General features: G+C 45.8%; 1 protein-coding gene across 1 annotated transcript; it reads right to left on the bottom strand.

Annotated features, from left to right (window-relative positions):
- Positions 1–5,411: 5,411 nt before the first annotated feature.
- On the bottom strand, positions 5,412–15,405 carry znf296 (zinc finger protein 296). The gene is made up of 3 exons (XM_070906438.1): positions 15,213–15,405; positions 12,334–12,696; positions 5,412–8,981 (listed from the first exon to the last, which is right to left on the bottom strand). The coding sequence occupies exons 1-3, from the start codon at positions 15,262–15,264 to the stop codon at positions 7,204–7,206; spliced, it is 2,193 nt and encodes a 730-aa protein (XP_070762539.1). The 5' UTR covers positions 15,265–15,405; the 3' UTR covers positions 5,412–7,203.
- Positions 15,406–16,034: the final 629 nt, after the last annotated feature.

Below are 16,034 nucleotides of genomic sequence, written 5' to 3'. Positions count from 1 at the left end.
AAAAACTGATTTTCAACTTAATGCATTTTCCAGCTCATCCAAGGAGGTTTTCAAACAAATTAAAAATCACCAAATTTGGAGATTTTCACTGGATTGGAAGTTTATGAAAAACTGTACTCTGAAAAGTAACTAAAGCTATCAGACAAACAAAGTACATTTACTTAAATACTAATCTTACTCCAGTAAGATTTTAAATGCAGGACTTTTACTTGAATGCAGACCAATTAATGTAATAATCTATTTAAATTTTCTCATGAAAGTATAATAATTCTGTGTTGTTAGAGGGTAACACCCACCCAGCTGTTGTACATGTTGTGCTTGTGTTTCTGAACACTAGCAGTGATAAAGCTCTCAGTCTAATGTCAAGTGTATGTATGTAGCTCATCATTATAAAACATCTGTCAATGGACTTTATAGAGAACAAGCATGCCTACATCTAAGAAACTAATCAGAGATCATTCATACTGATGCAATGCAGTGTGCAAAAAAAAGAAAAGAAAAGGCAAGAATCTGGAGAAAGTATGTGAAACATAGAGTTATGAGTGCGGGGTGACAGTGGACATGTTGCATGTGGAGACTCTGGTTGAGGCGGTTAGAAGCTGCAGTTCACTTGCCCTCAGGCCTGTGGGGAACAAACACATGAAAGGATTTTCACCTGTCACAGGACTGAACTCTACCTCCTAACCTTACTATGCCTGCTATCCAGGTAATACCTCTGACCCCCGCACTGTGAGTGCAGTGAGGGGTGAATGGTCAAATCCAGTTTTTCTGGCATTTGTGGACGTTTCTGGGCTGCATGAGACACAAAACTGACTTGAATATGTATTTGTGTGTGTGTAATTACCCGAGCAACTGAATAACTGTGTGTTTGTGTCAGGTTCACAGGGAGGGCCACCAGGTGCAGCAAGAACAGAGTAAGTGTGTGTGTGTGTGTGTGTGTGTGTGTGTGTGTATGAAAGACAAAGAGAGTAACAGACATTTGAGGAACAGTTTGTCAGAGAGTGTGTGAGTGGGCAGATGTTCTGATCTCATCTCTTCCATCTTCTTTAGGTTGTGCTTTGGTTGCATTTTCAGTTCACCCTTAAAGCTCTACACATGAGCAGCACAGTGCAGGTGTAAAGAGACATTTGCCAGTAAACAGGATATGATGTAAAGACCACCTTTTGCCAATATTCTGTATTCAAAAATCAATTTCATGAGCCCAGTTCAGACACCAAAACAACGATGTATGAAGCCATTCAGCTTTATTAATCTACAGAGCAAGTGCACAGGCAGCACCATTCACAAAACACCTGATCTAAATGTTACAGTGAGGGTGTGAGTGTGTCATTTAGGTTGTCAAGTGGTCGCCATTTACCATTTCATTAGGTCAACAGCTCCACGTGGCTCGGCAGGATGTTTTGGTTATCACACCAACTCGTCAGACACAACTTCCCTCAGTCAGTCTGTCCCTGACTAACTGAGTCAAGACCCACTCTGAGTAATCATGTCATGTTGTATTGCATCGTATTGTTGTATTTTATCGTATCGTATGTCTCTACTGTATTGTATCTAATGTTTTGTATCAAATGTATTGTATCGTATCTGATGTATTGAATCGTATGGGATCATGTTGTATTTTATCGTATCGTATGTCTTTAATGTATTGTATCGTATCATACAGACAGTAATATATACTACAGAAGCAGTTTAGATCTGTTGTGCATGTAAAGAAGAGTTGTATTCATCAGGTATGTGTACATGTTTTTCTGTGTCTACCACACCCTGTCTTTGCAATCTGTCCAAAAAACAACCTCAGTTGATCACTGGGATGAAAACGAGCCCATGGCCCTCACTCAGGGAAGAGCCTTATTTAGGTTAGTTTTGAAATGTATTTTTCATCGTCATTATCTGGCAACAATTTTTTTGCCCGTTTGATGTAACACTCTGTCTCCTGCTGTGAAAAAAGAGAAATCAGCGAACTTCCTCCATTTTGTTTTTAAATCAACCCTTCTCCAGTCTCATCACTACTTCCTCGTACTCAAACCAAACTGAACTGACACTCCTCCAGCAGAGCTCGACCTCAGCGATCAGTGACATTATATAACCCCCTATAAGAATGAACCCTCCTTGTCTTTCCCTCCTCTCATTATCTGAAGGTGTTGAATGGCAAAAAGAGAGGCACTGGATTGACGGATGGCTGCCCGGGACAGTTTCGCCTCTCACCCTGTCCTCTCACACTCTCACTGTTAGAGGTTAGGAGGGTGGGAGGGTGAGGGGAGGAGAGGTGAAGCCGGTGTAATTCCAGGGTTCAGTTTTCACTCTGCGGTCATTGCGGGAGGAGGGACGGGCGAGAGAAGGTGGGGATTGTGGGAACAGTGAGAGGATAAAGAGCAGACAGGGAGTCCTGTGGTTTGTCTGATCACTCCCGAATGCATCTTTCTCTTTCTTATTATCCCTGTCTCAGTCTGCCCTGCTGATGATTTAATCCTCAGTCTCTGCTATTCTGGGTAGGAAGAGGACAACAGGAGAGGGACTGCAGAGATGATTGGAGGCTTCACACAGCATACCATGAGAAATGTAATTAAAAACTGTCAGTTAATTGGCTTTTTCCATGATAAAGCACAATCTTCTCATACATAAGTTAGAGCCTCTCATGGCCACAGGCCTTCCCTATGGGAAAGCAAACATAGAGCTCATACATTCCCTTTGTTGTGAGCATTTTCAGAGCTAATCATCTTAAGTTTAATCTGAATTTGTGGTTGTGCCATTACTGCCAGAAAACTGCACTTCATGTCTATAAAGACTACCCATGAGGCCGAGCTGTCAGATGGCTCAGTCAGCACTTCATTTTTGGGTGAATGCTCTGTTTTGGTGCTGCTGAATCTACTTTTTGACACCATATTATGACTTAGACAGTGAGTGGTTGTCTCTGGGTCAGCCCCGAGCTGGTTCTCCTCATGATAAGAGTTTCTCAGTTGCTGTTGGTGACTACGAGTCTGAATCTCTGGAGTTTGGTGTTCCCCAAGGCTCTGTCATGGGTCCCGTTCTGCCTGCCTAGTCTACACTTCCCCTTGGACAAATCATTCCTGCGCAGATGATGATTCAATTGACCACTTTATATAACTGCCTAAAAAATTGGATGGCAGATCATTTTCTACAGCTCTTCTACAGCACAGGCAAACTCACCACTTTACCTGATCTCATTCTGGAGGTTCACAAATTCAAAACAGAGTTAGGTAAGGCCTTTAAATGTTAAATCCAAATTTAAAACTGTAATGATTAGCTCTGAGTGAAGTGTAGATCTTTGAGGTTAACTAAGCCACGTTATTGTCAAAATGTTATTCTCTGTTGTTCATTTCATGCCCTTGTTTTTACAGTTTTATGTGCAGTTTCATAAGTTTAACGATGATCTAAATGTTGGTTTTTGCTTTTATTACACCGCCTGTGCAACAGACAGTGAACTGCTCTCATGGCATAAAACAAGCTTTTAGTTGGAGAAAATAAAACTCTTCAACTACAAAAATCACAATATTTCTGTCTCAATAACTTAATAGATAATGTATTGATATTTGTCATTTTTCTGTGAATGTGGGTGTTTTAATAACCAGGGAGGTTATATTCATTTTTCTTTAGGTGGATATTTCATTTCAGATTCATTATTTTATCCCTTGAAGTGTGAAGAACACTTTGAAGCACATCTTGGTTAACTGAAAATAAATATAAATGCCAAAACCAAACTCATCAGTATTTCTAACGTCCTTGCTGTGGCCCTGGGGACAAGCGGATGCAGGTGCATTCAGTGTACTTTCTTTTAATTCACAAACAGCCCAGTAAATTCAGTAAACAATATCACTTAACAACAATGAAGCCCTTTAGATTCTGAAAACACATCATCTTCACTGTGTCACTATGTTGCAATAACCAAAATCCCAGATTCTTCTTCTTACATCAATATATCTTCCTGTTATAGAGTTAAAGAGTTGTTCAAGTGTGGATAGCATGTTGTCACAGTTTTGGTTGTGTGTGCCTGCGCGTGTGTGTCTGTCCTGCAGTGACCTCTCCCAACTTCCAGACCAACAAAAGGTTTCTCTGTGGAGCTGAGACACAACTATTAGATCTCAAAGTCCACATTACAACCGCCCAGGGGCAGTTACTGGTCAGAAAGCACTCACTCCAACACACATAGCGTCAGCCTCACTCTCCTATTGGCAGACATTATGAACTCTTCATGTTGTGATTGGCTGGTTTGGGCGCTCACACTGGCCTGTGCAGGGTTGGACAGCAGCTCAGAGAGGTGTGGACTGCAGGAAGACAAAGGGCACTCGGGGACGTGGAAAAGATATCCACTTGCTGTAGGAGCTACTGTGCTGTGTTCTGCTGTGTATCACCTTACCTTACATAATTGGGTCCATACGAGCACCAAATGGCGCTCGCTGTGGCGCCCAACAGACAGGGAGGGCAGAGTTTATCAGAGGGAGAGACGGAGGATGTTACTTGTCACCTGTACTGTCCTCCCTCGTTTTTTTTCTGTCTCTGTGGAGAGAAACGGACAAACTGACTCATCTGGATACGAGGGGCTTCACTTCCTCCTTATTCTCTATAACACAATAGTAATTGGTAGGAGTGGGCGTGTGTGCATCTGGTGCAATAACACCCCCCCCCCCCCCCCCCCCCCACACACACACACACACACACACACACACACACACACACACACACACACACCCTCCAACCCCACTCCTCTTCATCTACCCAGCCCCCACCCTGTTGAAAGCTCATTAAAAGACCTGCTGTTAATGAGCTAGAGGGATCATACAACATCATTTTCATTGGGGGTGGGGTTAAGGCCAGAGATGCTGGTGCAGAGGTTTTTATGCCCTTAAAATGGAGTCAGCAATTATCCCAACCCCTTGACACTCCCCACACACCCTGCTCTGCCTCCTAACATGCCCACAAACAATAACCAAACTACTCCCCCCTTCAATTTTGTATCCTGAGAAACCCTTGTCACCCGTGTCCCATCACAGCTCGCTGCACCCATCTCACAACCTGCAGGATGATTGACACCAACTCAAATATATCTACATACGCACATATAGTACACACACTCACATACACACCCAGCTGGAATTACATTACAGTGTCTCTAGACAAAGCCAGGAACATCACAAGGATGTAAACAAGGAGTGAGGGTCCCTAATCCAAACACTCACATTAAAAATTAATAACTGACTGTGGTCCTCAGAGAAACGACCCACACTGACTAAGACAACATCCTGGTGAGACAAGATACTTAAAAATAGTTTCAAAAGCTTTGTTGTGGGTACCAGAATAAGAACAAATAAATAAACAAACATGCATGGAAAAGCAACCACAAGCAGAAAGAGACACAAGGGGCAGGAAAAAGAAAGACTCCACAATGCAAAATATTTCCCCTCAATTCTTTATTGAGGCTCCTCAATTACAAAATGGTGTCAAGTTTACAAAGACAGCGGAGCAGTATAGCTTCACAATAGCCAGTGTTCAGCGTAAAGGAGACGATGCCAGGAAAGGTGGAGGCAGTTAATATTAACAATAACAACAATAACAATAATAATAATAATAAGTATAGCAACAGCAAAGAATGTCAATATGTACAAAATATTATCCCTGAACAGTTACACTGCACTCATTCAGATTCATTCAGTACACAACACACACAAACATTTGTTTTCCCTGACATGAATGAGAGTAGAAATCAGATATAGTAACACAAAGTCATCACAGTAGTCACGAAAAAGTTGCTAGCACTCTACTTGACAACTTTGTCCTGTTAAATGAGCAGATTTCCTCACGCTCAGCTTGTGTTTCTGAACTTAAATCCTCATCGCTGACACATAATGACCCGTCAGAAGCACAATGTGGTGATTACGACCAGCCGAGTCATGCTATGCACACAAGATCACAGGACAGAGGGGTCAAGTACAAGTGTCACCCGAGGATGTTTTCCCAGTATGTACACACAAAAAACATTCACACAACTCACAAACTCTGACCCAAGTGCTCTCTTGGCGGCTTCCCACAACAACAAAAAAACTCCAATCAACCAGCTCCTCCCGCACCTCTCAACCCTGTAGTTCAACAGTGGAACAGACGGTTTCAGTTGCACAACCACCAACATGCAGCATCCATAAATTAGGAATAATTCAAACAAACTAAAAGAAAAAAAAAAACAGTTTCAAATGGCTGCAAAACATGCACAAGCTCCAGCAGTCCGGCACTTTACAAATGTAAACAATGAAAGAGAGAAATTACCATCACAATAATAAGTACAAATAGAGAAAAATAATACACACCCGTTTCACATGTATGTAAAATTGCAGTTCTTTTTATGCATAGAAACTACTCATGGAAAACCAAAACATCAGTAGATGAGACTTTAAAGTCTCCTTATTCACATTTATAAAATTAGAAAGAAAAAAAACACAACAGAAAAATCATCCGTACATACTGTCACAAAGTCAGGAGCACAACCTTGCCAGGCCCCGTGAGCCCTGTAAACATTATGTTAAGTGACAAGTGTTGTGACAACCAAGCGCCTTTAAAAAGAGGAGTCTGAGAAACTGCAGGCAGACAGTGTTTGGATTCATTTCACCCTCTGTGTCTGTTCAAACATCTTTAGTCTTTAAAAGGTCTTCTCAAAAAGGAAACCAGCAACAGCTAGGTAGCACAACATGACCTTGCTCCATCGGCTGATGCTGAAAATATATTAACATCGTTCTATCGCTAGTTTTTTTTTTATTCAATATAATCCCTTCTCTATATTTTCTGACAGTTAATATCTGTCTCCACCTGTCCAGTGGGTCACCAGAGAGATAAATCACTCGTCTTTTGCATCCTGCACTGCAACATGGTGATCAGTTTCCTGTGTCGGTGTGGACTGTGGCAGTTCACTTCCTGTTCAAGAGCTCTGGTAATCTCCCTGTTGAATGTCATGGCCTTGTTTTTGCTCTGTGGTCTAAAAGAACTGTAGGCACTTAGTTTCAACCTGCAGCTTTGCATACAATCATGAACAAACGTGGCTGATGGCGGCTGGGTGCCTCAGAGGACTGCTGCTTCTTCTTTGAACTAGATTCCAGTTTAGCTTGTCAGTTCAATGATGGTGAGTTCTTTTGAATTGATTGGGTGTGTTAAATCCTATACAGTGCTATTTCAATGTCATTTAGTGAATGAGAACAGCTCTCATGGCGCAGAAGTCAAAGCTAAGCTCACCTCTGCGTTGCTCTCAGGTGGAAGATCCCCCAATATGACTGGACTCCCCCTGTTCTCCACACACTCCGCTCGGCTTTGCCCCTCCTCCATCTCCATGCTTTTCACCACATCGCTCTGAATTTTGCTCTCCGTTTCTATCTGATCCAAACTGGCTTCATCCTCCTCCATTTTCACCACCACTGCTTCTTCTTCAGCTTTTATGGCAGCCAAAGTGTCTGCGGCGCTGGCCTGCGCGTACGCTCCCACGCTGGCGTGACTCAGGCCGTGAACTTTCTTCAGGTGCTTCTCCAGGGTGGCATAGACGGTGAAGGGTACGGCGCATAGCTGGCACAAAAATGAAGCCTTTGCTCCCTGGGCGCCGTGGGTCTTCATGTGGCGTGTTAACTTTGAACTCTGAGCGCAGGCGTAGTTGCAGAGGCCGCAGCGGTAGGGTCGTTCACCTGTGTGGCTGCGGCGGTGCACAGTCAGGTTGCTGCTGTTTCTGAACTGCTTACCACAGTACTCGCAGGCTTCGTCTTTCTTCTTCTTACCAGCTGAACCGGTGGTAGTATTGTTGTTGTTGTTGTTGTTTCCTCCGCTGCTGACACCTCCTCCTACACTTCTCCGCTCATTCTCCCTCTGCCACTCCTGCACGACCTCACTCCACTCCGTCTCCCTCTCTATGATCTCTCCTCTTTCATTCTCCCACTCTGCAACTCCTCGCACTCTGTCCCCCATCTCTGGCCGTTTGGGCGTGCAGTTGCCACTAGCGATGCCGCTCTCACCGCTGCCCCCCGTCTCTCCGCTCTCCAGTGAGCCTTCAGAGGGGCTGGCGCAGGGTGAGGTGTGTTGAGGCTCCCCCTGCCCCTCTGCCTCCTCCTCGCCTCCCTCTCCCCCCTCTCTCTGGCGCTGGTACAGCCTCAGTAGTTCCCTGTCTGACGGTCTAACCTGCGAGGTCAGCAGCATCAGGCCTGAAGCTATGGAGGGGTGTTTGGGCAGGGTCAGGTCTAGTTCGGAGGGGCCCTGGGCTCTCACGTCTCCCTTTCCCATGATTCCAGCTGGCTGCATTTGAAACCTCCCTCTCATCCCTTGCCTCCCTACATCCTCCTCCATCACGACCATCTCCACCGACTCATATCCACTTCCTCCACTTCCAGCCTCCCTGTGATGGCTCCTTATGTGACGGGCCAGCTGGCCGCTCTGGGCGAAGGCCTGCCCGCACACTCCGCAGTGATAGGGCCTGTCGCAGGCGTGAGTCTGGCGGTGGATGGACAAGGCGTGCCGGGAGTGGAAGTTCTGGCCACACGGCTCGCAGTGAAAGTCAGCCTGGAGGGTGCTAGTCTGAGGAAAGGGAGAGGCTGCTGGTGGAGAAGAGGACGGAGACAGCACCAGGCCTCTGGGGGAACTGGCGGTGGTGTTATTATTCCCCTCGGCGAGCTTCCTGAGCCGCACTGAAAAGTTCATAGCCTGCTGGTTACTGGAGGAGGAGGTGGTGTGTGTCTGACGGGAGCGACTGAGGCGCATGGCGGAGGGCTGAAAGGCAGAGGCAAGCGCTTGGCTCAGGTGGCGAGGGTCCAGAGTGGCTGCAGCAGGCTTATGCTCTTTAAGACCTCCTCTTCCTCCTCCTCCTCTCATGTCTGTGTCATCCTCCTCGTCCTCTTGGTAGATGCTGAAGGAGTGTGCGTGCTGAGCGTGCTGTAAGAGCGCCCATGCAGATGAAAAAACACCCTCACACTGCTGGCAGGTGAAATAGGAGGGCTCCCCAGGACCTGGACAACAAAAACAGACAGAACCGAGTTAGCAATTTTGATTAACTCTCTTTTAGCTCTGTTTTTGGTCTTCTGAGGGAAATATCTGTCTCTAAATGCTCCAGTGTGTTGACCAGCTAGTCGCTAACTTTGACCGTCTGCCGTTTGGTGCTGAACAGGAAGTGTACAGTGGGCTTTTAGAGCTTGTTTGCTGATAACAGCAGTCCTTCTGCGGCCGAAAACAATGCAATGACAGAGGTGAGAGAAAAGTTGTGGTTCACAAATCAAGACAATGAGTGTTAAAGGTGCCATAAAGCTATGTAGAGCTGAGGGAAACTGAAGAGCTGAGTGATAAATATCTGTGGTTTCATCACTACGATTGACCTCTTTCACATACAAGTAGTCATGCGATCCATTGTTGATACCAAAATATTGATTTAAAGTTATAAAAGCTGAACAGGAACAGGAGTATCAGCATGGTCCACCAGGAGAGTAGCACAGACAGACTAATATGGACTCAAATGAATGTGAGGTGAAGAGAAGGGTCAGGTGATGAAGAAGTGTGGAAAACTATGATCCAAAGCAGAAGAGAGAAATGGGGCTCCAGAAGCCGAAAGGCTGTCGCAAAGTACATCTGGAGATATTTTTATATGTGGATAGCTTTGTCTCCTAACCGAGAGCCACTCTCCAATTAAGCTGCAAATTGCTAATTAGCAGAACGTAGAAAACGAACGCTTTATGCAAATCAGGCACTGACTCAGCCTGCTTGACAAATGAGGCCTTTCTGCATAAATCAAAATTGGAGAGAAGATCCCCAAATTGAGGGGGAAAACAGTTCTTTTTTTTTTTTTTGGAGAGGTTCAAAGCCGACTCTGGTATAAGCCTCTTTCATGTTTCCTCAAGTCAAATCCTTCTGTATTTTACTGGAGGGGGGGAGGAGAGTGAAGATGAAAAAGAGAGCAACTGTTTCTTTCTCTTTTTCCCCTTTCTCCCGCCCTCCCTCTGTCTGGAGACGGGAGGAGCTGCGGTGTTCGTGTCCTTTAACCTAGCCTGAGGAGAAACCCAGGAGAAGTTGAGATACTTCTTTTAAAAATAGGGTGAAGAGTGAGAGCAGGAAAAAAAACAGAAAGAGAGAGAGAGATAGGTAGGTCAGGGCTCAGGAGATAAAAAGAAAATGAGATAAAAAGATTATAATGTAGTACGGGGGGCCAAGAGACACCACGAAAATATGTCACCCCCTTTGGATTGTACTTGAGACCCATCCTCCAACCCCAGCTCTCCTCACCCCTCTGCCCCCCCCCAAAAAACCTTCCAAATCTTTCCCTGAGGGGGGTGGTGGTGGTGGTGGTGGGGGGGCTTTTGTCTCGGGGTCCTGGAGTGAAACACAATACCCAGCCGGTTTCTCTTTCCTTCCCTCTCTCCCCTCTCACTCCTCGCTTTTTTTTGTAAGGATTCCCATTTGGCCCGGGGTAGCACTTGAATATTAAGCAGAAGCAATAACTACTAATTAAAAATGCAGATTGGCTGGGAGCACTAACGAGCAGCAGGCAGAATCTCTTTTCCCTTGGGAGGCAGAGGGAGGAGAAAAGAGAGGAGGAGGAGGAGGTGGGGGGGGATTGAAAGAGGGCAAAGCGAAAGTGTGTTGAAGATGGGGGGAAGAAATGGGGGGGGGGGGGGGGGGTGTTGGAGATGAGGAAAAAAAACAAACAAGGAGAATAAATAAAAAGGAATGAGACAGATGCACGCGGCTCTTCAGTAATCCATCCCCCTTCTCTCCTCCGTCCTCGTCGCTTCTCTCTTCAATACTGAAAAAAAAAAGATGGAGGGCCTGTCTGTTGTGGGATAACTGCTCTTTCACTTTCAGTCATCTCAGAAGCTTCAGATGCTCAGTTTCCCTCCCACAAAACAGCTCGCCACTCAAGTAAAACAGGACTTCCTATTACTTACGAGGGCTGCAGGATGTCCAATTAAAACTGTCCTTTAACATGCAAGAACTTTATGTCACAAACTGTGAGATTAAAAAATTACAATTATGAACTCCAAACAAATGCAACCTACATTTGCTAATAAAAGTTTAATCCAAAGTTATCCACTTTTTCCATTATTCACAAGCTGCCATGCTCTTTCCCCCCCTCGCCTTGTGCACGTGTTAGGCTTGTTGTATAATCCTGCGGGCACAGAATTACCAAACCGCCGTGTTCTCTGACTATAAGTAAGAGACAGAGCGAGAGATGAAAAACAGACTGAAATAGAAAAACAAAAGAGGTTGTGGACAAACGGAAATGGTGCGTGCACCAGTCCCCTGAGCGTTACACAGAGGAAGGAACTGCTAACGTGTGTGTACATGACAGAGAGAGAGAGTTTCAAAATATGCAAAGCGGCACTCAAACCCTCTGAGTGTGTAGCAAGATGCTCTGTCCATCTGCAATCATCTACAATACCCTACACACGCTTCTCACTTTCAAGACGCAGCGTGACCTTCAAATACATCTGACCTTTGCAGGAAAAAACCCCCCACAATAAACTCCATTTCAAACACATTGCTGGAAATGGAATTTTTCAAAAGGATTTTAATGAGAATTCATGAATTACTGACTGATCCCCACCGTGACATATTATGTTTGGCACGACCATCACAGTGTCCGCACTCTTAAAAAAAAAAAACACAGCAGCAGAAAAGGCGTGAAGAAAAAGACCTTTAGGTAAATCAGTGCTAATGTAGGATGCACTTTAGGCAGAACGAGAAGAGATGGATGGCTTAAGACGCAGAAAATGTGAAAACAAGGGGAAGGAGAGGAAAGACAAGATGCACAAGATGAAGAAAAAGGAGGAGATTCCCAGGAGCTCAGGTGGCTCGGCCTGGGGCAGAACAGTGGGAGATGGCAGAGGAGCTGCACATGATGCAACATCCTCCATTACAGTGTCATGACGGCGAGAAGAGCTGCTGCCACACATCACTACAACCATCAACTTATCAACACTGAGACATGCTCCTGAGCTGCTTTTTAGAGGATGTGGCTTCAGTCTCTGTTGTCCAGGGCATGGTGGATGACAGAGAAGGAGAAACATGTTTACCTGGCCATTCCACCTGAGAGACTGACAGCTGGGGAGATGGGAAAGAGCTCTGGAGCTCAGTTGCTCAGCGTGGAGCCCTCGGGGACCCTCTGCGCCCTCTGAACGCTCCTGACGCCTATCCTTTCCACACAATTAGCCTGTGCGTCACTAACTCACGCAGGTCTGCTAATGGCAACGGCTAGCTAATGAGTTGGACTCGGGGGGGGGTGGCGGGGGGGCAGTTGTTAAATGACAAAAAACAAAAAACAGAGTCACTAATTAGCAACCTGCCTTCTTTTTCTGCTTCGCCTTCACTCACCTGCTTTGCGATGCTCCGCCTTCACGCCAGGCTCCTCCCCCCAGGCTCTGTCCCTGGCCGCCCCTCTCCTCAGCTCGATGAAGCCCGGCCCCAGCTCGGCGTTGGCGGCGTGCTGCTGTGCTCGGTTGGCAGGTGAGGGGGGCGTGACGTTGGCGTTTGGGGCTTGGTTTCGGGAGCGGCAGCCGCCCTGTTTGTGCTGGATGAACGCCAGGATGTGGGCTAGGGGGAAGGCCCGGCTGCACTGGCCGCAGGTCAGGAGGTCACGGCCCTCGTCAGGAGCTCGGACCTGCGGAGGAGGAGGAGGAGGAGGTGGAGGAGGCTGGTCGCCTGATGAAGTGGCGCCATCCGCCATGTCAGTCCCGTCTGAGAAACACGACAAGGAGAGTTCAGTTACTAGCAGAGATTTCTTTAAACAGAAAAACCGATATGAAGAACAAAAACATGACACGAAGCATCAGTTAACAGACAGACACACAGTTCATTACTCAGCGAGTTAAACTCTGTTGCCTCTTAGTACTGAAAATAGAAATAAGGAGAAGCTGCAATGATTAGTTGGTTAATCAATTCGTCAATCAACAGAAAATTGATCGTTTAAGTAATTTTTCAAGCAAGAATTCAGGTTCCAGCTTCTCAAATGTGAATATAATCTGGTCTCCTATTATAATAAACTGAATGTCTTTGGGTTTTGGACTGTTGGTCAGACAAAACAAGACATGTGAAGACGTCGCCTTGGACTCTGGGAACTTGTGACAGATGTTTTTCACACTTCTGACAGTTTATAGACTAAAAACGACTGTAGATTAATTGATAATTATTAGTTAAAAAAAACTCAATTTCATGAGAGTAACAATCCCATTTCATGTAGTTGTAATTCTGTAGCTGATGGGTAAAAGTCGTCTTTTCCATGGAGCGTAGCTGGTTGACAGTGCCTATGAAAATAGTATGGTGGTTTCTCTAAAGCATTTTTACTTGCAGCCTTAAATATCTTCAGGAGGTAGATATCACTTTTACACAAACCTTTAGCCATATCTCCAAACTACAGAGAGAGAAATCAATACTAAACCTGAGTATGCTTGACATTAAACGTCCCACTTTCTCCCAAAATACCAAAATGTGCTTATCCGCACTTCCTCTAGCAAGACTCCCAGTTAATTTGGGTTTCTGCTGAGGAGTTTTCGGCCGCGCTCGTACACATTAACAACCCAAAGTGGCACAAGTTCTGTTAGACCTCAGTGGAAGAACAAACAGGCGCGGTGCTGATTGAAAGTGCTAGTTTCAAGCTCTCAATCTGCTCAGCCAATACTGACCACTTCCTTTTAGCCAACCTAAAACAGATCTGCTCGCTCTGACTGACGCTGCTGCTGCTGCTGCTGCTGCTGCTGCTGCTGGGTACAGAGACAGACAGAGAGAGAGAAGATCCAAACTGTCCATCTCAGCAAGAACATCAACCCCCAATTAATGTGACAGTAATGATGTGCTGACAAGTGAAAGTATTGATCTAAAAATGCAACACTATAACTTTCACCTTTCACTCACAATAACACCGTGCCCTACCAGCCACAGGCAGCGGGAGTTTCTCAACAGGAAGTGGATTGCAATAAAAGAAGAAAAAAAATGACTGAAGGTGTTTGAGATAAGAACAGCCCTTGTGTGTGTGTGTGTGCGTGGGTATGTGTGTACGCACGCTCACTAACAGGACATCTTAGTCAACCTTAACAAGCTGACAAATCTGATGTGGTTTGCAGGGAGCACTTGAAATGCATGCAGCCTGCAGAGAGGAGCAGTGGACACAACTTCAGCCAAACCTCTTTTCTTTGCAAAGTCTCCCAGGTGGAGCTCTTTGGGGGGGAGGAGGAGGAGGAGGAGGGGTCAGTAGACTATTGCTCAATGCGGTCATGGGCACACCTTGATGCCTCGACTGGATCCACCTGCCCGGGCTAGGCCGGCTAACATTTACAGGACAGGTACAGACAGTAGCCTACAGTCTGAAGTCGGATCTCGCCAGTTGTTTCGGAAAAAATGTCACCTTTCCTGTTTCAGAGCTGCGCTGTTTGTGCAGACTTGCAAGGCGCGGTCACACTCACACACTCACACACACACACACACACACACACACACACACAGTTGAGTCAGGGCCTGTGGTCACACCAGACACGCACCACTGGTCTCCAGTAGAGAACTGTAAAAGAACAAATGGAGTAGAAGTTTCTGTCTTATTTCCTTTCAAACACCACGCTTCTTTGTGAGTTGTCCTCATGTGTGAACAGAGTCAATCTATTCCACATTTGTGTTGAGATCATAATTTAACTGTCCACACATTAAAATATTCATTGCCATTATGTGCAGCAGGGTGTCTTGGCGAGACACTGTCCCAGAAGCAGCGGAGGGAAACCTGTCCCAGACGAGCCAGAGACCGACCGAGAAACTTGATCACCGCCTAACCTGGAAATATTAATCATCGTGTTCGGACCTGTAGCCTCTGAAAACAGCGTGCCAACAAACCGGTCCGTCCTCTGTGAACACAACTGCAGCAACAGTCCACATCAGGACAAACAGGACAAGAAAACTACGATCCCTTGTTTAAATATTTGCCTATAAAAGGGATTAAAAAGACGTCCACATCGGCGTGGCTGAGGTCAACGTGCACACAAAGATACTTTAAGTCTTCTTGGGAAGTGTTTCAGGGATTTTTATATGCTTGAAAATTAAAATAGCATGTTCATCCATCATTTGATAACAAGCGCACATCCAAACCATGCGCACAAACTGACAATGAAACTGTGACCTGAATGTATTTGTTTCACCTTAAAAACAACAACAACAACATCCGTCTCCAGCAGGTTCAGCGTGCCCACACATCGCTGCTCCCTCCGGCTTACCTTGAATTGCACTCAGGTGCTGCGGTCTGCTTCCAAGTTTGCGCCTGGACATCGCGTCGAGCGTTCCGCGTTTGGCACCTTTTCTGCGTCCCAAACAGCAAACAAATAAAATCCCTCTCCAAAACCTGAATCCGTCCAAGCTGCTCCTTCTCCGACAAGTTGACCGAAAGCCGAGCGGCGGACAGACTGATAAGACCGGCTGTCCTCTGCCTGGACTCACACTGAGCAGTGAAGGCAGCGTTCAAGTTCACGCTTCTTCCCCCGCAGCGAGCGGAGGGCAAAAGGGGGCATGGGCGACTGCAGGCACCGCCCGCCCCGCGCCTACGACCCTGACCCCGCCCTCCTCGGGTAACACACTCCGTAAACACGCTCTTCTGTCACTTTATAGCTTTTCCCCTGTTTTACACACTCTCTTTCTTGTTATTACCAAGCTGTCACTGTCAGTTTCAATAAAGGCTTTCTCATCCGATGGTGGAAATCAGCGTTTGGTTCCTCCTCAGCAGCTCCGAGGAACTACCTCGGTGGTTTTCCACAGGTGTCTGCAAACCCAAATAAAAACCACACGAACATTCATTTCTCCTTTTCTTGTTGAGCAGCTATGGTTGTTATACAGCCATAAAAACACAGAAAACACTCCGAAAAAGTTACAATCACACTACAGAAACACTCGGTAACAAGGAGCTGCAGTGAAGCATCCTCAGCTGCAAAACTGAAATGTGTCGCCACCTGCTGATAACGAAAAACTGAAACTTCAGACTGAAGCACAAGTTATTACATGAAATAAGGAGTCTCAATAAGAGAACCGATGTTGTATTTTTTTGT

Source organism: Enoplosus armatus, chromosome 5, assembly GCF_043641665.1.
Source record: "Enoplosus armatus isolate fEnoArm2 chromosome 5, fEnoArm2.hap1, whole genome shotgun sequence".
NCBI lineage: Eukaryota > Metazoa > Chordata > Actinopteri > Centrarchiformes > Enoplosidae > Enoplosus > Enoplosus armatus.
Note: the sequence above shows the minus strand (reverse complement) of the source record. Positions and strands in the feature narration are given on the sequence as shown.

What these genes read in the sequence shown, in the direction of transcription:
- znf296 (XM_070906438.1), bottom strand. Translation starts at nt 15,264, where the DNA reads ATGTCCAGGCGCAAACTTGGAAGCAGACCGCAGCACCTGAGTGCAATT. An exon ending in GCACCTGAGTGCAATTCAAG is followed by an intron (nt 12,697 to 15,212) that starts GTAAGCCGGAGG and finishes CGTGTTTCTCAG; the next exon opens with ACGGGACTGACATGGCGGAT. An exon ending in GGCGGAGCATCGCAAAGCAG is followed by an intron (nt 8,982 to 12,333) that starts GTGAGTGAAGGC and finishes TTTGTTGTCCAG; the next exon opens with GTCCTGGGGAGCCCTCCTAT.